At 40.0% G+C, this 26837-nt stretch overlaps 1 protein-coding gene across 4 annotated transcripts in view; it reads right to left on the bottom strand.

The window, feature by feature from the left end:
* Positions 1-15267, bottom strand: part of PLEKHG7 (pleckstrin homology and RhoGEF domain containing G7) — an 85763-nt gene extending 70496 nt beyond the window's left edge. The window contains exons 1-3 of one of the 4 annotated variants that reach the window (XM_072655571.1): positions 15006-15267; positions 9893-10689; positions 7949-7971 (exon numbers count right to left, since the gene is read on the bottom strand). In XM_072655571.1, coding sequence (XP_072511672.1) covers positions 7949-7971; positions 9893-10585 — 716 coding nt within the window. In that variant the 5' untranslated portion in view covers positions 10586-10689; positions 15006-15267. The remainder of the gene's footprint in view (positions 1-7948; positions 7972-9892; positions 10690-15005) is intronic. The other 3 variants (XM_072655569.1, XM_072655568.1, XM_072655570.1) reach the window with 3 other exon arrangements.
* Between the last annotated feature and the right edge of the window lie 11570 nt (positions 15268-26837).

Genomic DNA, 26837 nt, shown 5'->3' with positions numbered 1-26837 from the left:
TGGCTTACATGGTCTCCAAGGTCCTTCCAACTCTAGATCTATGTTTCTGTGATTTCTGGTCAACTCCACCCCTATATGCCATCAAAATGGTGGCACAACGTCCCTAGCTGTGACTGTCCTATATCTCAGTGCTGAACCACACAACTACACTCATTGGTGCCATAATTACTGGCCTTGGTGCTGACAGCCATTTTGGTAACAGGGCTACTACAGACGCCATCATTCAACAAACATTATTAAATAGTGAAGAACACCATGCTAAGGGATGAATGAGATACAGAATCTAGGAATAAATGTTTCCACTCTCATAGATCTGGAGTCCAGTAGAGCGAGGAAAAGGAATTGAGCCACCAACAGAGATTGCTACAAAATTGTATTTTGTGATAAATACATGAGGACAGCAAAAAAGTAGCTATGTTACTTTACTAGTTATGTGTGATGTGAAGTCTCAGGAGAAAAGGCATTACCAAGTGGGGGAGATCAGAGAAATAATCATGGATATGAATTAGTCTTTGAGTGATGAATGGGAATTCACCTGATGAATAGAAGACTATACGATCAAAGATTTAGAACTGGCAGGGACCTCAGAAGTCATCTAGTCTAGACATCTCATTTTACAGATCAGGAAATTAAGTCCCAGAGAGTTTGAGGAACTTGCTCAGTGTCACAAAGGTAGGTGAGAAGATAGTTGGCAGATCTTGGATATAGAGCTACAAAGCATTGTAGGAGCCATAGAATCCAAACCCCTTAGAACCATAGATTTGCTGTTAGAAGGGATCTTAGAGATTATTTTATAGATGAAGAAATTGAATCTCTTGGAGTTAAAATGACTTACCCAAGAATTACACTGGTTATGGAAGAGCCAGGATCTTAACTGTGGTCGTTCGATTCAAATATAGTAGTCTCCCTATAATATTATAGTGCATATATATTATGCCTATTTAATGTATAAATAATAGACTGAGAAAAGGCATAGGGGCATAAGCAAACATGACACATTTGAGAATCAGAGAATAGTACAGTTTGACTGAAGCAAAGAGTTTATATGGAGGTGAGTAACTTAAGAGAAGGCTGTAAGAATAGGATAGTACCAGATGATGAAGGGATTTGAATGACAAACAAGGGGGACTGAACTTTCTGGAGGAGACAGTCCAGAGCTCTTGAAGACTTTTTGAGCATTTAAGTGGCATGAAAGATGGATTGTCTGGGAAGGATGGAGGCAGAAAGACCTGCTAGGAGGCTATTATGACATAATAGGTGAATGTTAAGGAAGATCTGTATAATGGTGGTAGCATTAGGAACTGAGAGGAAGGGACAGGTTTGAGAGATATGTCTGAGGTAATCTTTCATATTTTTTAGTAGATTGGATATGAGAACTGAGTGGGAGAGAAGAGGATGGTATTGCCATAGACAAAAATAATGAAGTAAGAAGAAGGAAATTTAGAGGGAATGACGATGATCTCAGTTTTGGAAATGCTGAGTTTGAAGTGATTATGGGACATCTAGGATGAGATGTTTTATAAGCCATTGAGGACATGGGTACGGAATTTAGAAGAAAGATGAAAAGGTTAGGGGATGCATATATATATGTCTATACATATATATATATGCATTTTATATGCATATGTATTTGCATGATATATGTATATGTATTTTATTTACATATATGCATATATATGCAAGTATATATTATGTGTCTATATTTGTATATTCAAATCGTCTTAGATATTTACTAGTTGTATGACCCAAGGCAAATTGCTTTGCCTCTCTGAGCTTCATTTTCTTCATTTAAAATGAGGAGGTTTGAGCTATGTCCCTTTTATCTCTTAATATATGACCCTGTGATACAGGTAGGGACCTCAATGGCCAGCTAGTCCAGACTATATCTGACCAAGATTCCCTGCTAAGACATACTTGGTAAGAATTCATCTAGCTTCTTGCTTGAAAACCTCCAGTGATGGGGACCTTCCTTCCTTCAGCTCATGCCATTTTTTTTATAGTTCTTTCTGCTAAGAATTTTCTTACTTGAGCCTAATTTTGCCTCTCTACAACTGTGAGTGACCTTGGCAAAGAAAAAGAGGAAAAGGGAAAGGAAAAAGAACAGCAAGTAGGGTGATTTGAAGCTAGAAGGGATCTTCAGTGGTCATGTTGTGTCTACATATTGGTTTCTTGGCAGTGGATTAATTGTTAGAAAGAGTGGATGCATTTCTAGCAGTTTTAGTACCCAATGGAAAATTCATCCTCAATTTAACTTTGTAGTTTATGATATGAAAATCATCCAAGAAGTAATTAAGACAAATTCCAAAGAATGGGAGAGATAATTTGGTAATTTAGCACATTAAAGGCTAGAATCCTAGGTTCAGTCGGGGCTCTGGAGACCATCCAACTGGTGGGATTTAGGGTTCACTCTTTTCTACTCTACCACAGAAGTTTTGTCAGGTGCTGCTCTGTTGTGCTTTCCAAGGGAAGAAAGGTAGTGAACCCTGGGATTATTATCGCTCTATCTTGATGGATTGTTGCTAGTTGGCAGAAAAAGAAGGGAGGGAAGAAACCTGTGGAAGATAAGAGAATTGGAGAGTTGGGGATTTTCTCTGTGGGGGAAAGAGAAAGAGGAAGTGGACCAGGTTAAATCCCTTGGAAGTCAGTCAACCTCTGAACTCAGCTGATACACTCGTCATCTCAGCTCTGTCCTTTACATTTCTTCTAAGCCTTCTATTGTACTTTATCACCTGATCTAAGATGATTTGACTTTTTCTTTTAAACAATACAAAACAAATCAGCATAAACTCACTTACCTTCAGTCCCCCGAATATTTTTCTGAATGTTTTTCTTTGAAGGAAGAAAATATTGTTCCATAATAGTTTAGGGAAAGAGTCAACGTTACCTTTTGCAAAGGTGATACTAGAAAGTCTCTCCAGGGCCATTTGCCCATGACCCTGATTGGGTTGTCTTATTCCTTAGTGGCTTCCAATACCCCTTCTTGTGTATTGTTTCAAGGCAATGTTTCTCTAGCTGCTTATTTGGATACATCTGCTTTTGTTCTCATTTCCTTCTGCGTATTTTCATAGCAACCTACCAAGCATCGTCTCCTCTTACACCAGGTGTAGAGCTAGCTCTAGGAGGGAGTGACGTTGGCCACGGAGCTACAATTTTAGTAAGCTAGGTGGTGAAATGGGCAGTTAGATGGCACAGTGGATACAGCGCTGTGCCTGGAGTCAGAAGGACCCAAGTCCAAATCTGGCCTCAGGCACTTACTAGCTGTGTGACCCTGGGCAAGTCACTTAATCCTATTTGCCTCAGTTTCCTCATCTGTACAATGAACTGGAGAAGGAAATGATGAACCACTCATGTATCTTTGCCAAGAAACTCCCAAATTGGATCACGAGGTGTCTGATACAAATGAAATGACTGAACAAAAGGTGGTGAAATGGATAGAGTACTTGATCTGGCTTCAGGAAGATCAGAGTTCAAATCTTGCCTTGGATATTTCTAGCTGTGTAAACTAGGCAGGTCACTTAGCTTCTGTCTGTTTGACGACCTTTACCTTCTCCAGAGCCTAGTTTCTTCATACTTTCTATATGCCCTCTCAAAAGAAATCTGCTCTCAAAGAGGCAATGTGACACAGAGGATGAAGCTGAGGACCTGGGTTCAAATCCTGTCTCTGTACAATGAGGATAATAATAGCACCTGTATTGGGTTGTTGTGAGGGTAAAATGAGATAGTGTTTTAAAGCACTTAGCAAACCTTACAGAATTATATGAATGCAAATTATTAATCCCATTTTCCAAAGGGCTCACTCTCTTATCTCTCCTCCCCTGCCTGGCTGATGCAACAAATTCCCCTAATTCTATTTTATTTCTTTGGTTTGAAACTTTGTTCCTCAATTCTGCTTCCTTTCTCTGGCTTAAAACTTTGCTCTATTTTAAAATACAAATAACCTAGGGGTAGAGCGTTAAAAAAATAGAAAAGAATATGTACTTTGGCCTTATTAGTCTTTTATACCTTAATCTTTCACAAAATCATAGGTTCAGAACCAGAAGAAGCCTTAGAGGCCCTTGAGTCCAAACTTTCATTTTACAGATGAGGAAACTAAGGTTCAGAGAGGCTAAGGGATTCGTACAGCATCAATAAGGTAGGATTTGAGCTTCCATTGTCACATTGCCTCTTTGAGAGCACACTTTTTTTTTGAGAGGATATAGAGAAAACATGAAACTAGACCCTGGAGTAGGGTAAGGATTCACTGAAGAGAGAGAGGGTGCAGAAAGGGGCCATGGTGCCAGAAACAAATGTCATTCCCAGTCCTTCTTGGATAATAAAAGGAAAGTAAAGAAAAATCACTGGTATTGCAGTAGGTGCTGGACCAATGGTTACTGAACTGATGCTCAGACCCCTTGGCTCTAAAAATCAGAATCATCTTTAAGTCTTTCCTCTTGAATCAAAAGGCACCTACTGTGTGTGTCAGGCACTGTAATGAGTTTTAGGAATTCAAATTTAAAAGCAAGGCCATCTCTGCCCTCAAGGAGCTCACATGCTACTGGATGTGAAACTTCACCATTTCAAATTCATAGGGCCTAGGCAACCATGAGAACAATGGCAGAGCCCAGTGTTAAGACAGGGGCAGCTAGGTGGGGCCATAGTACATGGAGGGCTGGACTTGGAATCCAAAAGACTCATCTTCATGAGTTCAGATCTGGCTTCAGTCACTTATTGGCTATGTGACTCTGGGCAAGTTTCAGAGAGAGAAGTGTTTCTCACTTGCAGGTATTGGTTTGGGGCAAGAAATTCATGTCAGTGGTCCCAAGTTCTCTTGGATGACAAAGGCAAAGAAGAGAAAGTTGGGCCACTGCTGCATCTGGAAGAAAGGGAACTCTGTTTTGTAGATTCTCCTTGATTTAGCTTTTCCTCTGGTGTTATTTAATTTGCATTTATATGCTGTTTTCCCTAATTGTAAGCTCAAGGGCAAGGACTGTTTCATTTATGTTTCTGGATCCCCAGCACCCAGCACAGCATTTGGCACATAGTAGGTCCTTAAGGCTAAAGGCTGGTGGATTTATTATTAGATGGTGGATTTAGCAAACATAATCATAGGGCTGAGATTCTGCTAAAAGTGCCTAATGAATGCTTACTCAGTGAAAAAACTTAAATTTTCAACATTGCCTTCCCTCTTGTTAAATTGAGAAGGTTGCATGAGATAATTTTCAAGGTCCCTTCTATTTTCGCATGTTATGATTTAGACATGGCTTTCCCTCTCTCTTTATCTCCTCCTTCCCCATTCTTCCGCCAAGGCCCTCTGGGCATGACCTTTTTGAGAGCAGATGATATATACACATGCCCTTTTGGATGTGAGGTGAGGCTACCAGCTTGCCTTTATATTGATTTATATTAGCTCTCTTTATATATTTGATATAGACTTATAGAGAACATGTATATGTTGTATTCCCTATTGTAAATCCCATGTGAATTGAGATTGTTTCATTCATTATATTAGCATAAAAAGAAACCAGCAGAACATGAGATAGTTACTTAATAGGTGTGTCTTGCTCCGTTTATGTTTATACTTGGAGTCCCTTTTATTTATTTATTTATTTATTTTTTTACTTAGAGTCGGAGTCTTCCTATCTCAAGCAGAGTAGGAATGCAATGACCATACACTGGTCTGAGCCCAATGCCAATTGGCACAAAAGCTTTGATCTGCTCAGTTTCTGACATCCCTCCTTTGGGATCCTGGTGGCATCTCACTCTCAGGGGTTTACCATATTGGTGCCAGACTTAGTGTAGGTAGATGACAGCTATAGCCTGACTGTGCAGCTCAGAATTCTAGAACGCAAGCGGTGGAGATCAGCTTCAGTCTCTCCAGCTGCAGGGATTATGGGCATGTACCCCTATGCTTAGCCTCAGAATCTCTTTAATAGATACAGGTTTCCAGCCCTTCACACAGAAAAATCCCAACCAGATGACAAAGAGCACATTGGCCAGATGACACTATGCCATTGGATGGGCAGCCCATTGGTTAGACCAGAGGTGTCAAACACACTGCTTTTTTGGTTACAACCCTGCAAAGTCATACATGAACCAAATGTGTAACCAAACCAGATTAAGATGTAACTGGAAAATATTGAACAAAATAAATAAAAATAAATATAACTGATAATGTTAAATATGTGGCTTTCCAAGTCAATATGCTGCCTGCAAGGATACTTAAAGAACCCTTAATAAATACTTATTAACCAAGGAACTGGATTCCGATTTGGAGAGGGAAGGAGGCTAGACTATATTTGGGAAAATGGATGATGCTTTTAATTATTCCAGACTGTTCCGGACAAAAACAAAACATAAAAATGATCCAGTGCCAATGCTTTCCTGGTAATACTATTATAGTTACAAATGAAGAATTGGAGTAGGATTGTGTGTCGCATGTTGTTATTCAATCTTTTCAGTCGTGTCTGACTCTTAGTGACCTTATTTGCCGTTTTCTTGGCAGGGATAGGGGAGTGATTCACCAGTTCCTTCTCCAGATCATTTGATGAGGAAACTGAGGTCAACAAGGTTAAGTGACTTGCCCAGGGTCATACAGCTAGTATCTTGAGGTAGATTTGAACTCAGGAAGATGAGTCTATGAAGATGAGTGCCCTATCCACTGCACCATCTAGTGTCCCCTATTGCATATTACTAATGATTAATCACACAGAACCTCTAACAGCAAAAAGAGACATTATATAATGAGGTAGAGGAGTCATCGAGGTAGAATGAGGAATCACAGATGAGCAGCCTGGCTGTTATCATGGTATTATCTATGTCTAAGATATTTATATCTGACCTAGGTAGAGATGTCAACTTCATGGCCAAGGGGCTGCAAAGCTCGTTACAATGTAATTGGAAAATGTTTAACAAAATAAATAAAAATGAAATATAATGTAGACAATGTTAATTTGTGTTTTTCTAAGTTAACATGCCTCTGTGGGACTCATTTCTATTTGGGTTTGAAGCCACCAAGTCCTAGGAGAGAAGGTCCCTAGCACCATAGGGGGATCCATGGACAAGAACTGTGCAGCGTAAGAAGACATAGGTGGGTTTTGATCAGCATCAGGGTGGGGAGTTATCAGATTGATGAGATAATAACAGATACTGCAAGTAATACTATAGGTTTACAAGGTGTTTTATATGTAAAATGAGGAAGCTGGTCCAAGTGACCTGGGAGTTGTTTCTAACCCTAAATCTCTGGTCCTATTTCACCAAGTCCAACACTCTATCCTTCCACTGGACAGCACCAGCTTTCCAACCACAGAGACATCAAAGTATCCTCTGAGATCTTTGCACATTTTGTTTTCTTCAACCAATAAACCTTGCCATTCAGGGTGTGGTTATTAAGCTAGAGTAGTTAATATGAAATCAGTGACAGCATATGACTGTTGTGGCCTGCCTGAAATGGGTTAACACATCTGAATATAGTAGAGAGGCATGTGAGAAATTAATCCCCACCTATAAGCAATTTAGCTCTCAAAATAACCTTCTCTCATTTATAATGAGCTACCTGTTTTCATCTTCATGGAGACCAAGGCTTATAAAATGGTATCACAATTTTTTTTTTTTACAGCCTTTCCCCCACCTTTGACAGGGAATGCTGGGCCTGGAGTCAAGAAATGAGTCCAAATCCTTTCTCAGACATTTACCAGCTGTGTGACCCTGGACAAGTCACTTAGCTTGCATCTGCTTCAGTTTCCTCTGTTGTAAAATGAGGGTAATAATAGCCTCTGTCTCCCAGTACTGTTGTGAAGATCAAATAAAATAATAGCTTAGTGCAGGAATTGGCACACGGTAGATGCTTATTAAATGCATGATTCATTCCCCTCAATGAAATTGAAATTTTAAAACTGTACAATTAAAAAAAATAGAAACAAAACAGTCATTGACAGTTTATATAGCACAGGAAAAATAAATATGTACACACCTGGACTGGTAAAATTCTTCTCCCTAAAATGAAAAGAAATGCTCGTTTTAATCAAATTTAGCCATCTAGATTATAAAGCAGATATTTTGAAAGAAAAACCATATTCTCTTAAATCAGAATTATTGAATCTAGATTTTGGTTAGAGTTGGAATTTTCAGAGTTTTTTAAAGCCTATTTCTACACACAAGTATGACTATGTCACTCCTCTGCTCAAGAATCTTCACTGGTTCCCAGGTACCACTAGAATGAAATAAAACCATTTCTATGGCATCAAAACCCTTTCCAATCTGGTTCAGGACTATCTTGACTGACTTATTTCACACAATTCCTCTCTTCTGCCTTGTATTCCAGCCAAACTGATCTGATTGTTGTTCCCATGTACATCATTCCATTTCTGACCTGCAACCCATCAATCCATAAGCATTTATTTAACACCTACTGTATGCTAGTCACTATGCATATATAGAAAGAAAAAAAAAATCCCTTAAATACTTCCTGCCCTCAAGGATCACAGATTCAGAGCTAAAAGAAACCTCAGGGACCATTTGTACAACTATCTGATTTTATAGAGGAGGAAAGCAAAGGCCACCCAGATTAAGTGACCTCCCCAAGGTGCACAAATAACCCTAAGCACCAGCTGCAGCATTTGAGCCCAGGTCCTCTGATTCAAAAGCCAATGTTTTTTTCCATTACAACGTACTTATGGTCTGCAGATTTTTCTGTCCTTATCTCTACCTTAGAGAATCCCCATTTCTCTTCACACGACTCATCTCAATTGTTTCTTCTGAAATAAGACTTGTCCTGACCTGATGACTAGTTTCCAACCCCAGAAACCCCTTTGTATATATTTGTGCACCTGGTGTGCTTTTCCACTCTCACCCCCAGTAGAGTAGAAGCTACTTGAGGACAGGGAGTGTTTTATTGCTTTACTGCTGATGCCTAGCACAATTACCAGTAAATAGTGGGTGTTTTTTAAACATAAATACATGCTTGTCACCTGTCACTCTCCAACTCTACGAAGCTACAAACGGATGTCTCAAATCCAATGTGAATTTCCATGTTTGTCTTCTCATTCCATCATTTTTCAGTCATGTAGCCCCATTTGGGGTTTTCTTGGCAAAGATACTGGAGTAGTTTGCCCTTTCCTTCTCCAGCTCATTTTACAGATGAAGAAACTGAGGCAAACAAGTTTAAGTGACTAGCTCCACGTCACACAGCTAATAACTCTGAGACTGGATTTGAATTCAGGAAGATGAGTCTTCCTGACTCCGGGTTGAGTGCTTTATGCACTATGGTGCCAACTAATTCAGCAAAATACTATGAACTTTAGGTAAGACCGGTTCATGATTTAGTGCCCGCTGTATCACTGGGCAGGTCAGGATAGGCATGGATTCATGGAAATCATTAAAAAGAGAAGCTCTGAACCTCTTTCCTCTGGGGTCTCTCTGCTTTCTCCAATGTTGGTATGGTACCACCCCTCCTCTCCCTTTCAAAAAGTGGTGTTCCTCCTGTATCCTCTGAAAAACTTATGTGTTTGAACCATCTTTACTTCCCTGAAGAATGAGATTGTAGGATCATAGACTTGGGGATGGAAGGGACCTTCGAGGTGATCTAGTTCAACCTGCTCATTTTATGGGAGAGGAACGGAGCTTGTAGAAATGAAAGGATTATCTCAATATTATACAAGGACAGCCTTTGAACCTGGTCCTCCTAGTACAAATGCAGTATGCTTTCCAGTATATCATGGCACAGTGCCTGGTACATAACAGGAGTTTAATACATGTTTACTGACTATGCTGCCCCCTGGAAAGGGGCATAGCTAGGGTCTACCTAGGGGCAGTGAATCATTGAGTGAAGGCCCAGAGGTGAGACATGTGGGGCTTATTTAAATCTGAGCATTTTCCAAAGACAAGGCAAAATAGCTTTTGTCTTGAGCTATCTTACCTGATTCCATTTGTTCTGGGTCATAGACCCAAACTGAGGCTGATGTCCTTTCCCAGGTAGAGGAGTATGGTTGGAGCGGGCCATATTGTCGGTCTGTGGTCCAGGGCAAGCATCGTTGTCTCTGAGGCTGTTAGGTGGACACGGACAGCTGGTTTTGGAGTTTGTGAAACTGAACGGTGCCACTCTAGTTTGCAAGTGGGGAGTTGCTTTGGGACTGAGACTCGAGGAAAACAGAGACTGAGAACAAGCCTTGGGGCTTCTGGGAAGACTTGAGCTCAGAGAATCTGGGCCCCCCTTGCAGTTTCCCCAGTTAGATGTTTCCAAAGGGTCTTGATGAGGGGGCAGCTGAGAGGTGCTGCTTCTGAGACGCCTCAAGGTGGGAGAGGTGGAAATCCGGCCCGGGGCTTGCCTATCAAATTCGAAGAGGCTGCCCTGGCCACTGCCATACTCAGTTGAGGGACTCTTTGGAGACTTGTTCCAAGGCCCCCAGTGACCTCTTCCTTGAATCGATGTATTGGAAGACTCTTTGTCCTGCCTAGAGGCAAGGTCCACATTTTCCAAGGGAGCCCATGCAATGCTCTCTGGATCACTGTTCTCTGAAGAGCTTTCACTGTGATCTACCTTCTCATTTTCCATGTTTAAGCCAACTCCTTCATTTGTTTCCAAAGTATTGTCAGGAGGATGCTTTTGCATTTTTGTAGCAAAATGAACCAAGAGCTTGGAGTCTGTTGTCAATAATGGAAAGTCAGATTAGGGGCCATGGGGGAAAGCCTGGAATTTCTGATTCAACATCAGTGCTAGATGAAAATATAGATAATAAGATTACCATCTTGATAAAAACACCACCACCATAATTAACTTTTGGGATCCCACCATTTTGATCTAAATACTATGGTTATTAAAGTTTATTTACTGCCTCCATAACATTCCTGCCTGTTTCTAAGAAGAAAGCTTTAAAAAAAATTTATGAAGATACTTAGGAGGAACTCATATTGTTGATGATTCTACTGTAAGGGAATAAAGATGTATTTAATTTCCCTTGGGGTCTGATATTGTGGGGTTTTTTTTAATACCATACACCCTTCCCTCAACAGTGCATCTCAGGGAGTCATAAACAAAGAAAGCCAAGAAGCTGTCCTTGGGGTTTAAGTTATAGAAGACTTTAGAGATTATGATGAAAAGCATTTTTAAACACATTTGAGATCTTATCAATCCTGATTTTAGGAAAATAACTTGAATAGATTCCACCGTCCCCTCGCCCCAACCATTTCAGCAGATGTTTTTCATCCCTGTGTAATTAGAGATCTGTTTCCAATGATTATCAGTTACTAAGTCATTCTTACCCCATTTCCCTAATGCCAACTAATCTAGGAAGAGGCATATATCCCATTCACAAAGCAAAGTTTAGTTCAGGGCAACTTTGAAATGGTTTCATCATTACCCTCATATAAAAAAAAAAAAGGGTGATGCATAGAAAAAATTTAAAGAGGAAAAAGATTATTCCAAGAGTCAATTCTTGGTTACTTTCAGTCCTCGATGTCTATATTGACACCTGAAAAATCTACTATTGCTCCTCCTCCCTCTCTTCTTTGGTATAGAACCAGGGGTGGAGAACTTTGACTGAAAGGGCTGCACTTGAGGACCTAGAGGGTCACATGTGGCCTTGAGACCACAGGTTCCCCATGCCTGTAGAACATAGGAACATACATTTAGAGCTGAAAGGGACCTTGGAAATCACCTAGTTCAATTCCCTCATTTTATAGATGAAAGTTGGAAATGACTGAAACAAGTGAACAACAAGAAAAAACTTTACAATTCATACTTGGTAGCACTTGTTTCACCTGCTCAAGAAGCTTTTTTCTCCCCTTTGACTTCCTGGTTTACAGATAGAATTCAGATAGAGTAGTGTCACTGCGTGATTTAAATATTGAGTTTAGTTTACTGATTTCTTCTCTTTTAAAAAGCTGAAATTCCTATTGCTAAGTTTGCATTTTAGTGTTCTGAGCTGAGGACTGACTTGGAAAGAATTTCTGATCTAGTATTTTATATGTAAATTTATAACATGCATGTGTACACAAACATATGCACATGTATACACATAGATACATATATACCTACATGTTCTGCCTGGTTTCAGCTCCACATATCTCTGATCTTTTCCAACTCTTTTTTGTGTGCTGTTCCCACCCCTACTCTCCTTGCCACCGTTAGATTATAAGCTTCTTGAAGGTAGGGACTGTCTCTTTTTATTAACTGTATCCGTAGCACTTAGCACAGTGCCTGGCATACAGTAGTAGTTTGATAAATGCTTATTGGATATATTTTATACACACACATGTATCTATACATATACATTTATATGTACACACACAGTGGTATATATTGTTGTTTAGCTGTTTCAGTCATGCCTGACTCTTTATGAACCCATGTAGGGTTTTCTTGGAAAAGATATTGGAATGATTTGCCATTTCCTTCTTCAGCTTATTTTACAGATGAAGAAACTGAGGCAAACAGGGTGAAGTGACTTTCCCAGGGTTACACAGCTAGGAAGTATCAGGGCCAGATTTGAGCTCAGTCTTCTTGGCTCCAGACCTGGTGCTCTGTGCACTGTGGTACCACTGACCTTCCATATATAGGTATATATGTGATTATGAAAATTCATATTCCATATTTTTTATTTGTACCCACACAGTTCCTAGGGGGAAATTGAAAATCACAGTAATTTCTATCCCTTCCGACTATTAAAAGGAAAACATAGAGTGTGCAAATATTAATTCTTGAAAACTTGATGATTTCATTAAGAGATAGGAAAAGCCCCTGCTTTCCCCATGAAGAAGCAGTTGGATTTCAGATGGGAAGTACTTTCCTTCAGATTCCCTCTCTAGAAACTTCCTTTCTTTCCCTTCTTTGCATGTCCACACTCTCTACATGGACAATGCCAAAGGCTTTAGGCTTATTTATTTACGCTTCATGTCATGTTTAGTTTTGCTTTTCCAAATTTGTTTAACAAATAGGAGTACTGATACCCTGAGTGCCTGGGCTTGTCTTAACCACCTATTTTTGTCTTATAGGGAGTGGTTATTGTGTGTGTGCGTGTGTGTGTGTGTGTGTGTGTGTGTGTGTGTGTGTGTGTGTGTGTGTAACCTTTGTGTTTAAAAACTCTTGTGTAAAAAAAAAACAAAACTCCAACAATTAGACACTGAGTCTTAGGCCTGGGCATACAATCTAAAATGTGCTGATTTTGAGATCAGAGAGACCAGTGTTTGTATCCCAGCTCAGCCAGTGGCTATGTGACTTTGGACAAGTCATATTATCTCTTGGGGTTTTGGCAACTTCATCTGAAAAACAAGATTGGACCAGATGATTTCTGAGATCCCTTCCCACTTTGTCTACAATTCTATGAGGGGATTATTGGGTCCACTCCCATTATTAGAAGAGGGGGAAACTGAGGCTCAGATAGGCTGAGTGATTTCCCCAGATCAAACTATTAGCAAGTGACTGAGCTACGATTAGAGCCTCGGATTTGGGATTCCAAGTCCTGACAAAATCCTTCCCTTTATTGGGGAGAAGAGACATTGATGATTTGGGATAGGGATAGTATATTGTAAAGAATTTAGATCACAGGCTTTTTCAAGCTGGCGGGACCTTAAATGCCACTGAGTTCAACTCCTTCATCTTACAGATGAGAAAACTGAGGCAAACAGGGTTAAGTGACTTGCCCAGGGTTATGTGGCTTGTAAGTGTCTGAGGCTGCATTGATGAGTCTTCCTGATTCTAGGTGTGGTGTTCTCTCCACTGCAGCACTTAGCTGCCCCTACTTCTTGGGGCCTGCTGCTTCTTGAACTATGGGTCTTTATCCCAAATGAGGTTGCCACCCACTGTTTTAGAAGTGCTGATAGGGGTCGGCAGTGGGAAAAGTTTCAGAAAACCTCTAATTTCTGGATAAGACATTGGTCTGTATCAGCAGAGGAAGTTTTAAAATTGAGAGTTCAGAATATTTCCTTAGAACAGAACCTTCCTGAGGGCAAAGCTATTTCATTTTTGCTTTTGCATCAGCACATAGTGGGTAATGAACCAATTTTGTTGATTGATTTAGGGGAGTTCTGAACATCATTAAATCAGAGCACTGCCCCTCCCCCCCCCCAAAAAATGCTGAAATACTATATCCGCTGGTGTAGTAGTTACATGGGCAGCTTGGTGGCACAGTGGATAGATAGGGTGCTGAACCAGGAGAAAGGAAGACCGAATTCAAATCTGGTCTCAGATACTTAACAGCTGTATAACCCTGGACAAATCACTTAACCCTGATTGCCTCAGTTTCCTGATCTTTAAAATGAGACAGCAGAATGTAGTAGACAGAGAGCACTATTCAGTCAGAAAGACCTTGATTCAAGTCTTGTTCCAGATACTCACCAGCTGTGTGATCCTGGACCATTCACTACATCTCTTTGGGACCTCAGTTTCCCCCTTTGTAGAAGGAGGAGGTTGGATTGTGTGACCTTTAACATCATTTTCAGCTCTATGACTCTGTAATGAGATGGTACCTTCTAATTCAAGAGCTATGATGCTATTGCTGAATGGCTCTTGGAGAATCATCCATCTATTGCCCCTGAAAGGTCATATGGGTCTATTAGAAAATAAATCAAGCTTCAGGCTGAGGGATGTGGGGCTCAGCTGAGAGGGTTGCCCCTTCTCCAAGGCACTTCCAAGCCTTTGTGGAACACCAAGGAGAAGCAGGGCTTTTGAAATCAACCAAGACTCTGATAATATATCTGAAAGTCAGTAGAATCAATTTGATTTTCCCAGCTGTTGCTCAGAGATCTACCCCCAGGGTTTGCTGAAAAGAACAATCCAATAGCAAGGTCACAAGAAATGAAATTCACCTACCTTGTTGATCTATAACCTGAAAGAACAGAAACATGGACACTATAGTACTCTGAGAGAGAAGTTGTCTCTCTGTCCCACAAGGCAAGCTACATAAGTTAATGATTCACTAAGTCTTAAGATAGGTCTATATTAGGTGACCACATCCAAACCCAGCCTAAGCAATAAACTCAGACGATATATAGGAAATTGTCAACAGGAGAAATAGATCACCCCCTGCCTTAAATACCTGCCAGGTAGGCTCACTCAGAGTGTGCCAGCAATCCTGGTGTCTCCTGATAGCCCAGGGAAAGTTTTCAGATCCAAAGAATGAGGTGCCAGGCACTCCCCACAGGTAAGCTGCTCCACCACGGACACAGTATTTGCTTATTTGCTGAATGCACGCAACCTGGATGAGCTGCTGAAAGGAGGAACTAGCCTTTTCCCTTCTTCTGTACCATTCTAGGTATTTGTTTATGAGAAAGGCCTTAGGGAAATGACTTTGTATCCAGGATAGCTTTTTTTTTTTTTAAAGATCAGATGATTTTTATTATTCACTGGGTGGTAATGGCTGTTACTAATTAAAGGAAAAGAGAAGCAGCATGGGCCAACCTGGGGATCAAGATGACCTAGGTCATGCCTCTGACTCCTACTGGCTAAGTGGAGAGTCACTTAACCTCTCATTTTCCCTGGCCATTCTGTAAAAAATGTGGATCTGGGTTGGTAGAGAGAATTTCTAACTAGGGATCTCCTCAGGTCATTAAAACTGAACTATCTCTACCCCTAAAAAATGGTCAATACTGGGTGGGCAATACCAGTCTGGCCTTTGATTTCCCTCCTGTTCTATTGTTAGCTATCAGCTTGGATCTGTCAAGGGTTGAGTTTGAGAAGAGAGATTGTTTTGGGTTTGGATCCTGTTTATTCATTTTAAGTAGGTCAGAGCTCTGGATTCAAAGTAAGGCAAAGTCTATGTAATTTGAACCCCAGTTATTCAGAGATAACTATAATAATAAAACCTGTCATTTATTAATAAAAGCTACCAATAATAGCATATACGTGTGTGTGTGTGTGTGTGTGTGTGTGTGTGTGTGTGTAGGTGTATGTGGATAGATAGACTGATTGATCGATCACAGCTAGATGGCACCATGGATAGAATACAGGTCCTGGAATCAGGAGAACTTCTCTTTCTGAGTTCAAATCCAGCATCAGACATTTACTTGTCTGTGAAGGGGGCAAGTTACTTAACTCAGTTTGCCTCAGTTTCCCTGTAAAATGAGCTAAAAAGGAAATGGTAAACCATTCCAGTATCTTTGCCAAGAAAACCTCAGATGGGGTCATGAAGAGTCAGCAACATGCATATGTATATCAATGTGTGTATGTATACACATATGTACACATATATGTATAGACACATATGCATATACACACACACACACACACACATACTTTTGGTTTGCAAAGTGCTTTACAAATATCTCATTCAATCCTCACAACAACCTTGGGAAATAGGTGTTATTATCATCCCCATTTCACAGATGAAGAAACATGATCCAATAAATAAAGATAGGATTTGAACTCCAGATTTCCTGATTCTAAGCCCAGCGTTGTCTCCACTGAACCACTTAGCTGAATGTATAATGATGATGGTAATGCTGTGGAGACAGTGTAGTAGGAGGGGTCAAATTCTGGATCTGGAGGGCAAATACTTAGAACATCTAAAAGACCTTCCAAAGATAGAAAACAAGCAGAAGAATTGCAGAAGGCATGGGAAAAGGATGAGGTCAATAGCCCCATTATGCTGTCTGCTTCCGAGTTACACTGGGGATGCTGTAAATGGGTCTACAGAAGCTGAGTCCACGGGAGCTCTCATCTACGTGCCAATGGTCATTTCTTGTGCTTCTTCCCTTGCTTATCATCATATCCTACCCTCTAACTATGAGTGTACAGCAAGGCTCTGTCTTAGACCCTCTTGTCGTCTCTCTCTCCACCCACTTGAGGTTCTCATCAGATCCCATGGACAAAAACCAAATCCTATTATTTTTATTCTATTACCAAAAGCAGTTATTTTATCTGCCTGTGCAATAGACCACAGAACTTTAAACATAAAAGAAGAATAGTGAATTAGGGACTTGTTCCAGGAATTTTTTCTGAGCTCCATTCTACATGAATGAAATAATATGATTGAGAATTATAATAATATGAGAATGAAATAATAATGAAAATAACCACAGACAGAACTGTTGCTTATCATTACCTGGACATAACTTTGACCCACAAACATTTCAGAAAAATGGTTTTTAGATAGATGTCTCATACGAAATATTCAAACTATGTAGAATGAAATGTTTCCAAAATTAAAGGGACCTAGTGGAAAGAATCATAACTGTGTGGAACCAGAATGATCCTGTCTGCTACTGGAATTGTCCCAAAGATGCTTTCATTGAGCTCATTGAAGATGAGCATCCATTTCAATGCTTTTATTTAATTATCAAAAGGTCATTTTTTTCCACCTCTGCAATAGTTTGTAAAACATTAAACATAAAAGAAGAATAACAAAAAATTACATGTTCCAGTACTTTTAATATCTGATTTCCATTTAAAATGATAAACAGAATAAAATAACAGCAATGACAATCATAAATATGGAAACAAGTATGATGCAAAAGAGAGTGAGCCAGCTTTGGAGCCAGGAAAACCTGGTTCAAATCCTACCCCAGACACATACTGGTTGAGTCCTTGGGCAAGTCACTTGACATCTCTGCATCCTAAGCAACTCTCTAAACCTACAATGAGCAGAGCAGTTGTTGATCTAAATTGATTGAGAAAGTCTTCCCAAAAGAAATTCTAGCATCAATGAAATCATGAGGATGGACCAAAATAATATTGAAAATGGCAGCCATAATGTAATGATAACTAAATTTTTCATATAGCACCTTAAGATCAGTGCTTTCTTTATAATCTTTTGGGGCAAGTATGATCATTTTGAATCAGGTATTTTTGTACTATTTGTGAGGGAGAAAGGATTTATTAAATATGTAGGGTAATATTAGTAATATTTTTAAAAATCTAGAAATTGATTACTATTGCATATCTGTTTTCTTTCTCATATCCAAACTCTTAGAAAAGTCTTTTTTATCCCCCATTGCCTTCATTCCCTGTCCTCTCATTCTTTAGTCCTTTGTAACTTGGTTTCCCACTTTGTTCTTTACCTAAAACTGTACTCTCCAAAGATACCAATAATCCCTCACCGACCAAATGTGAGAACTTTGTCTCAGTCCCCGTCATTTCCAACTGCTCTGAAGCATTTGGCTCTGTTGACCATCCTCTGATCCTAGCTTCTCTTTTCCCTATGAATTTTCAAGACCATTGTTTTTCTCAGTTTACCTATTTTCCTGACTGCCTCTTCTTAGCCTCCTTTGAGCGTTCATCATCACCATAGTCTCTCTCTTAACTATGGATGTATCCCAACGCTCTTTTTTGGATGCTCTTGTGCTCTCAGTACAGTAACTTGGTGATCTCATCAATTCCTATGAGTTCAATTATCATCTCAATGCCAATGACTCCCAAATCTACATATCTAACCTTATTCTTTCTCTGGAGCTTCAGTACTATATGACCAACTGCCTACTGGACATTTTGAGTGCATGACATTTCTTGGATATTTACTCTCTTGAGTTAATAAAGTTTGCACAGATCCCCAAGACCATCATTGCTGGAAAGTTCTATACTCAGCTTCAAGTTACTTCATTTAGAAGGTCAGAAATAGGTATAATATAGGAGATTGGTCAGTATGGGGATGAGTAGAAAAAAGGGCCTTGCAAAACCCATTATACATCGTGGCTCTCAGGCTGGGTCCCTGAGTGACTGAGGGGTATGTCAGTTCTGGTTCCCTCCACTCTGACCCCCTGTCCAAGCTGAACTGACTACCTCACAAGGTATAACCAGCATGGGACAGGAATGGGGAGGGGTTGAATCAGGTCTACCACAATATTATGTACAGGGTCTGCTGAAAGGACTTTCTTTACATATTGCTAGATGAGCATGAGTTGATCATAGGATTGTAGATCTTGGAGATGAAGGGACTCTAGCTGTCATCAAGTCTCATCTCTCATTTTATAGAGTAGGAAACTGATACATTAAGTGGTCAAGCGACTTGCCTAAGGTAACACAGCCAGTAAGTGTCTGAATTAGGGCTTGATCTCAGGTCTTTCTGACTCCAAATCCAGAATCTGATCCACTATTCATGTGTCTACTTCCAAAATGGGCTAGTTCGTCATAGACTGGAGGGGTCTCTCTAACCAAAAATTGATTTAACAGAGCAGGGATATCCCATGCTAAGTCATGACACAGGGTCAAGAGGAAATTGGCAAATTCCATACAACCAGAGCTATAAAGAAGATCTGGAGCACATGCTAAGCAATTTTCCCCATTTCCAGTGAAGCAAAAGGTTATAGATATTAGAATGGACAAAGGTTAAGATAACTCAGAACTGCCCAAGGCTACCAGCTCTCTGAATGATTGAAATGCTCTTGGTCTTGTTCTCTGTCTTTGGGAATCCCAAGAGCTCTTCAAATGTCAGCTCTTGTGTCATCCCTTGTAGGAAGTTTTTTGTACTCCCTCTTCATAGTGGTTAATGCTTCCTCCCTCCTCTCCCAAATACTGCATATTCACATTGCCTATTTTTAAATTTTACTCATCTGTATATTTATTCCCTCCTCAAGTAGAATGTAAGATCCTTGAGGGCAGGGACAATTCATTTTTGTCTTTGCATCCCTATCACCTCGCATAATAACTGGCACAGTATAGACATTTAATATGATCATGAATTGAACTGAACTGAATTCTGACAAGTTCTATTGCCCTTGCTGGCACCAGATAATCTGTTTGGACATCTCAGACCTGAGAGATATGATGATTTGGAAGTGAAACCAGAGCTTGGTAGCACCCTGCTTACTCAACTCATGCCATCTTTAGAGGGTAGAGTGAGGTTGGTACCAAAAGTCTTGAACTGTTCAGGAATCCTTCCATATTGTCCAACATGGGGATATTTTTTATAAGGCTGTGGACTACATAATGTGAAGGCTGCCCCTATTAGATGAAGTATAATGGAGACCCCTGTGGTCTGGGCTATGGAAAATAGTTTGAGCTAGAGGCTGGGGATATGATAGAGCCAGCTCAAACAGGCTTACAAAAATCTATTGTTAAATATTCAGTGTGAATAATTAAATATTCAAGGAGACATAATTGTCAATACTTCAGAAATGGCAACTCACAAGACTGGGCTTGCTCAGTTGTTTTGTTAATTGTCTAGACTTCAGAAAGTGATGGAGAAGATGTTAAAAATGAAAATTAATTGTCAAAGTCTACTGTGCTTTTCAGAGATATTTGTTAAACATTTATCAGCACATCACTAGCTAAAGGTTCATGAGCACCTTACCCTGGGCTAGGAACTTAAAGAGATGTTCTCCTTGCTCTGGCAAAAGAGTTTGATGGATTCCAAATGTTCAGTGGGGAGAACAATGCTTTTAGCTGATTAAAGCTACTGCTGGAATTCAGATGAATGTTGGGATGGAGCCAGTTCCAAAGAGATCTACTTCAATTGTTGCTGCTACTTCCAAGTCTCCATGGTACCTGCTGGAGAACTTAGAGGGGGTAAGGGACTGAGTCATCATCTCCAACAGGCAGTGGGAACTTTGTGTCAGGGATATTCCTCCAGTTTAGACCACAGTTGCAGTATTATATTCATTTCTGCATGCCATATTTGAGAAGTGTAACACCCTGCCCTTCTTGTACAGCCACAGTGATGAGGAAGGCATAAGAGGCAGAGCTAACCAACAAAGGGGAAATAGGGGAATTTTAAACCTGGAGTTTGGACTTGGGGAGAGCTACTAGAGAAATAGAAAACAAACTTATAATGGCCTGGGAATCTCTCTCACCTTGTTCCATGGAAGGTCTGTTATCCCGGCAACTTATGTCCCATGAAGAGAACCCTTTTGTACATTTCCAGTGTTAAAAGTATAAACATGCAGTTAAATAAAGGAATCTGTTAGTGAGCCATGAAGGAAAGCTAGAGATTGAGGTATGCAGATACAATGGCTTGGAGGTGAAACCAGAGCCTGGTAGCACCCTGCTTACTCAAACTATGCCAGACCCCATACCCCCGACCACTGAGTATACTCTGAGTTTCTGAACTATATAGTTGTGAAATTGATCCATGATTTTTTGGGGGTGATTTTTGTGAGTAGAAGCCACTGTTTGTTCTTAACTGGTGCTAATGGACCTTGCTTGGCACTTGGGGTGGTGGAAATGGTGGTGATGAGAGGGTCTGGGAATGTTAGAAGTGAATTGGAGTTTGGAATTAATATTTATTTTACCTTGATTAAATGCTTTTCTGAAATACATTGCTAGAGGTGGATCAAAGAACCCTAGTGCCCTCTGGTGGATAAGAGTGGCAGTAGATAGGGGCCTTTGAGATAATCAGATTTGATTTGAAGGTACAGACACTTTCTGGAATATCATAAGAAGCTGACACTATCTATGAAGGGTTGGAACCAAGGGGTGAGTGTAGCCAGGTGGATGAGAAGCTAAGAGAGTAATATAGTGCTCACTCCAGAGTGCTGTCTGGAGGTGGTGGTAAGGTACACATCAAAGGAAGGATATTGATGAGCTGGACTATAAGTAGAGGACAATTAGGATGAAGGACCTTGAAAATATAGCATATGAAGGTCATTTGAAGGAACTGGAATTATTTGATCTGGATAAGAGAAGACTTTGTGGGGGGAGAAAGCATCTTCAAATTTTGGAGGGGCTATCTGATGGAAGAAGGATTAGGCTTTTACTTTTTGGCCCCAGAGGATAGAACTGAAAATCACTGGCAGAAGCTGAAAAGAAATAACTTTAGTCTTAATATCAATACAATTTTTAAAAATTCCAAAACTATTAGAGTTATCCCCAAGTAGAATGAATGGAATTCCTTAGGAAGTGGTGGATTCTTCCTCAGGGTTCAAGCCAAAGTTGATTGATCACAGCCTGTCAGGTATTAGTAGAGGGGATGTATGGTCAGGCATAGGTGGTCCTGAGAGACCTCTGAGTTCCCTTCCAACTCTGAGATCACCTAGCCTAAAGGATAACCTTCTCCTGGCCAAAGAGAGAGGTGATTGTAAACCATAAGCTAGGACAGATTAGGAGTAGAAATTCCTTGCGTACATGTCTCCTTTCTTTTGCACTGACTGTTCCCTATGCCTGAGATGCCTTTCCACTCTGCCTTTACAGCTCAGCTCATATCCCACCCTTTGCAGGAGGCATCTTCTTTCTGGTCCCTTGTCCATTCTCAGATCACCTTCATGTGCTCTTTGTATGTCACTCGTGACTTGAAGACAGAGAACATGCTTTTATCTTTCTTTCTATACCCCCCTTTTAGCCCAGCACCCAACATGCATTCGATAGTTATGGGTTTGGAGGAGCAGTGGTAAGTCAGAAGGCAGAGTGGGCTTTGAGGAATGGAGCACCTTTGCTCTTTCTGTACAGCTCTAGGAATGAGGAAGGCACGGGAAACACAGAAAGAGGAAATAGGGGAATTTGTAAAATGGAGTTTGAACATGAGAAACGGGGGAATAGCCCCGAAATGATCAGGAGGTGTACTGCAACAGCTTTGGCCAAAAGATATTTTTTCTGGGGTGACTTTGCCCTGAAGTATGACTCATGTACTGCATGGTCCTGTGATCATGAGCATATGGATGTATGCACTTTGCCCATGAGCCTGTGGGCTCATATACTTCCTATCAGCAGTAATATCCCAAAGACATTGAATTGAAAGGGGCAGTTTGAGGACATGTGGATAGAATACTGGGCTTGGAGCTGAAAAGACCTGAGCTCACATCCTGCCTCAGACACTGACTAGCTCTATGGCCTTGGATAAGTCACTTAACTGCTTCATGCCTCAGTTTTCTCATCTGAAATAGGAGTATAATAATACTTACCTCAGTGTTGTTGTAAGGATCATATTGTATTTGTATGTATACACACATGCATATACTTATTTTATACGTGTGTGTACATATATATTACACTTTGCAAACATTAAAGTGTTATATGAATGTCAAATATTATTTCTTTTTTCAGAAAATTTTTCTTTTTTTTCTTTCAGAAAATATTTTTCTTCAGTTTTTTTTGCCTTGGACAAATCTACAGGCTATGGATACCATCTAAGGTTACCTTTGAATTCAATTTATTGATTCAACAAGTATTTATTAAAAGTGTTGACTACATGGAGACATTGTACTCTGTGCTGGGGACACAAATACAAAACCAAAATAGTCCTTGCCTTCCGAGAATTTGTTGTTCAGTCATTCAGTTGTGTCCAACTCTTGTACCGTGGACCATAGAACACCAGTACTGACTGTGGGGTTTTCTTTGTAAAGATACTTGAATGGTTTGCCATTTCTTTCTCCAATGGATCACTTTTTGTCAGAATTCTCCACTATGATCTGTCCTTCTTGGGTAACTCTGCCCACCATAGCTCATAGTTTCATTGATCTATGCAAGTCCCTTTGCCATGACAAGGTAGAGATCTAGGAGGTGAAGCTTATAATATACCTGTTGCCATCACGAAGTATTTTCATTTTATTTCTTCATCTTCAAAAAGTTTTGTTGATGTCTTTTGCCATCATCCACATTAAATACCAGATTTTATGACTTAATTTGTTCAGAACTTGTAGGAACAGTTCTCTGCTTGCTACTGAGGAGAATTTAATTCAATTCAATTTAACGGACATATTTCAGTCATTAATATGAGCCAAGTACTGTTCTAGGTAAAGAGAATTCAGAGACAAAAAAGGAGCTATATAAAACTGGGAAAGGAAGGATGAACTGTAACATGTATACCAGCAAGTAACACTAAAAAATATAAAAGTAATGAGGACTAGAGAGCAGGGATCAGAAAAGGGCTGATGTAAGAGATGGCATGTTAACTATGAAGGAATCTGAGGAGTCTACTGTCAGAGGTAAGGATGGGATACATTCCAAGGATGGGGAGGGCACTTATATAAAGGTGGAGAGGTAGGAGATGAGATGTTTTGTACAAGGAATGTTTGGAAGGCAGCTTAATCAAGAAGGAACGTGCATGAATAGGTCAAGTATGAAATAAGACTAGAAAGGTTACCAGGAGTCAGATTGTGGTGGCCTTTCAATGCCAGACTGAAAAATTTGTATCATGCATTAGAGAGAGCCACTAAAGATTTTGGGGGAAAGGAGTGACATGGCCAGATCTGTGTTTTAGGAATATTAGTTCCCAAATAACAGTATTGTGGAGGATGGATTGGAGAGGAAAGAATGGAGTGGGGGAGACAAATCCAGACATTCTTACAGTAGCCTAGCTAAGAGGTACTAAAGGTCTGGAAAGGGGCAGAGGTCAAAACATTTACAGAATTGATTTGTGCCTTGGTAAGATCATTCACTGTTGCGTATATGATGTCTGATGACCTTTAAATAATCATGGTCTATTACATCATATAAAAGTAAAAATAATCATGTATGATTAATGAGTTGGGGTTTGGGGACAAATATTTTTGAATGCTTTCTTTAGATCCTTTATTGTTTGCCCCTTGCTTTATGCCTCATGGCTTAGAGTGTGGATGAGATTTATTTCCAGGAAAGTTAAGTGGACTTACTGTACCATTTCTCCAAACGACCATGGCTATGACCTTTCTGTGACTGGGCTCCAGAATGTAGAATTTTTTCATTTGATCTTAGCAAATATAACCCAAGTGAAAAGAGAAAGTACAGGTGTCAGAGACACCAAGGATACTGGCATATGGTTATCCTACCATAAATAAAATAAACATGGATGTAATGAAGTTGAATTAGCTGAAATGTCCCTTTTATAGAGTATGCTCCAAGCAGTCTTTCCTGGTCCAGGGAAACATGTAGAAACTTGGGGAAGGTGGGGGAGGCATGGGATGGGGAAAGGCAGGCAGCCTTTGACCATGCATGACTCATTGGTCGGGGCTTTGCAGTAAGAGATAATGAAGAATCAAACAGAGGGAGTTGGTGATTTGGTAGATGTACAAAAAGTTGTCTTTTTTGACTGAAACTTTACTAGTGGCATCATGTGACTCCAGTGAAAGGTGAGGAAGGGTGGTTTCTTCTCCATCCTAATATCAAGGAGCCCTCCTTGCCACCCCTCCCCTTCTCCCCATGAAACATGGACTTAGCTAGGAAAGCTTGTGCTAAGGACCTAGCTCCTTTTGTCCTTTTTTGCATTTGTTCTTTCCTGATCATAGGTCAATTAATATCCCAAGGTGGACATGTCCAGGATTGGAGTCAGCCTTATGGGTTCAGAATGTGTGGAGATTCTGGGTTGGAGTTAGGGAAATCTGCATTAGAGATAAGAAAATTGGCTCAAGCAGATGGATAAAGGGAGTGGTTGCACAGTGCTTAGTTGAGGTGAAATGTAAAATGCCTGGTTAGCAGTTCTGCAAACTACTTTATATTTTGATGACATATTTTCTCAGCACATTGTACCATAATAATTATTTGTTTTAAAGCACAGTTATGTCACTGAATTGTTAGATGTTAATGTATATTTATAAAGCTTTTAAAAGAGAACATCTATCATCAAAGTAGCTGCTCATCCCCTAAGATAAAGTCACCCAGACCTACAGAAGGTGCATCCACTTCAGCCCGTATATAATAAAGACAAATGTATGATGCTCAGTCTGGCCACTTGCGTTTTTGTCTGCTCTTTTGTAAAAGCTCATTGCTGGTACCCCACCAGGCTTGGATCAGATCCTCACATTTCTACAAACTACTGACAAAAGCACTGAAGGCCCAGGAGTCAGGGATTGTGCCATAAGCTTCAGTTTTGATTGCCCCTGCAGAGATTTTGTGTAACAATAGAGTGATGAAAAGTTCTATTTATCTACAAGCATTCGGAGCCTTCACTATTTAACAGTATTTCTTAGTCCATCAAAACATCTTAGGAAATGCTATGACCTAACACTTTTTGTGCCTCTTAGAAAACAGAAATGGTAAAACTAGTGTGGGGTGGCCAAACAACCTAATTTCCAAGAAAATAGTTCTGCTTTGACTCTGCCATCCCTGGCTTAGTTAGGTCCTTGAGAACCCCAATGAGAGCTGGCCCTATCAGTGATCCTAATTCATCAAGTGACTCTAAGGTTCTGGATGAAAGATATATAATGTATCCAATTGTCTTTATTTTTCAATTAATTTATAAGAGTGAAATTCCATTGTACTATCTTTCTTCCTTCCTCCCTCCCTCCCTTTTTTCCTTCCTCCCTTCCTCCCTCTCTTTCTTTCTCTCTTTTTCTTTCTTTTTTTCTTTCTTTCTTTCTTTCTTTCTTTCTTTCTTTCTTTCTTTCTTTCTTTCTTTCTTTCTTTCTTTCTTTCTTTCTTTCTTTCTTTCTTTCTCTCTCTCTCTCTCTCCCTCCCTCCCTCCCTCCCTCCCTCCCTCCCTCCCTTCCTTCCTTCCTTCCTTCCTTCCTTCCTTCCTTCCTTCCTTCCTTCCTTCCTTTTCTTCTTCTCTTCTTTCTGTCTAATCTTGCAGGGTTATCCTTCATGCTTAGCATAGAACCTGGAACATAGTAAGCACTTAATAAAAGCTTTATCTATTCATCTTTATTTCTGTTGAGGGCACCACCATCCTTTCAATCACTATTTCTAACTTCTGCATCATCGTCACCCTTCTCTTTCATTCACTGCCTCCCATCAGATAAATGGAGAGAAGAGCATACCAATATGGGTAGCTAGAAAAATAGATGAGAGAGAGGTAGATAGAGAGATAGATGATGGATGGAGATATGTAGATAGATGATAGATAATAGGCAGATGATAGAAATAGAGAGATAGATGGATAGATGATAGAGATAGAGTATTTATTAAAAGTTCTTATATTTCAGGCACTGTGATAAGTTCTAGAGATATGAACACAAGGAGGCAAAATAATCCTTACCTTCAAGGAATTCCAAGCTAATCAGGGAAAATAATACATAAAAAGGAACTAGAAAATGGGTGGATGAATCCAAGCATATCATGGATATGGTGGAAAGATGTCAAGTCCTGGGCT

Source organism: Notamacropus eugenii, chromosome 3 (assembly GCF_028372415.1).
Source record: "Notamacropus eugenii isolate mMacEug1 chromosome 3, mMacEug1.pri_v2, whole genome shotgun sequence".
Classification (NCBI taxonomy): domain Eukaryota; kingdom Metazoa; phylum Chordata; class Mammalia; order Diprotodontia; family Macropodidae; genus Notamacropus; species Notamacropus eugenii.
Note: the sequence above shows the minus strand (reverse complement) of the source record. Positions and strands in the feature narration are given on the sequence as shown.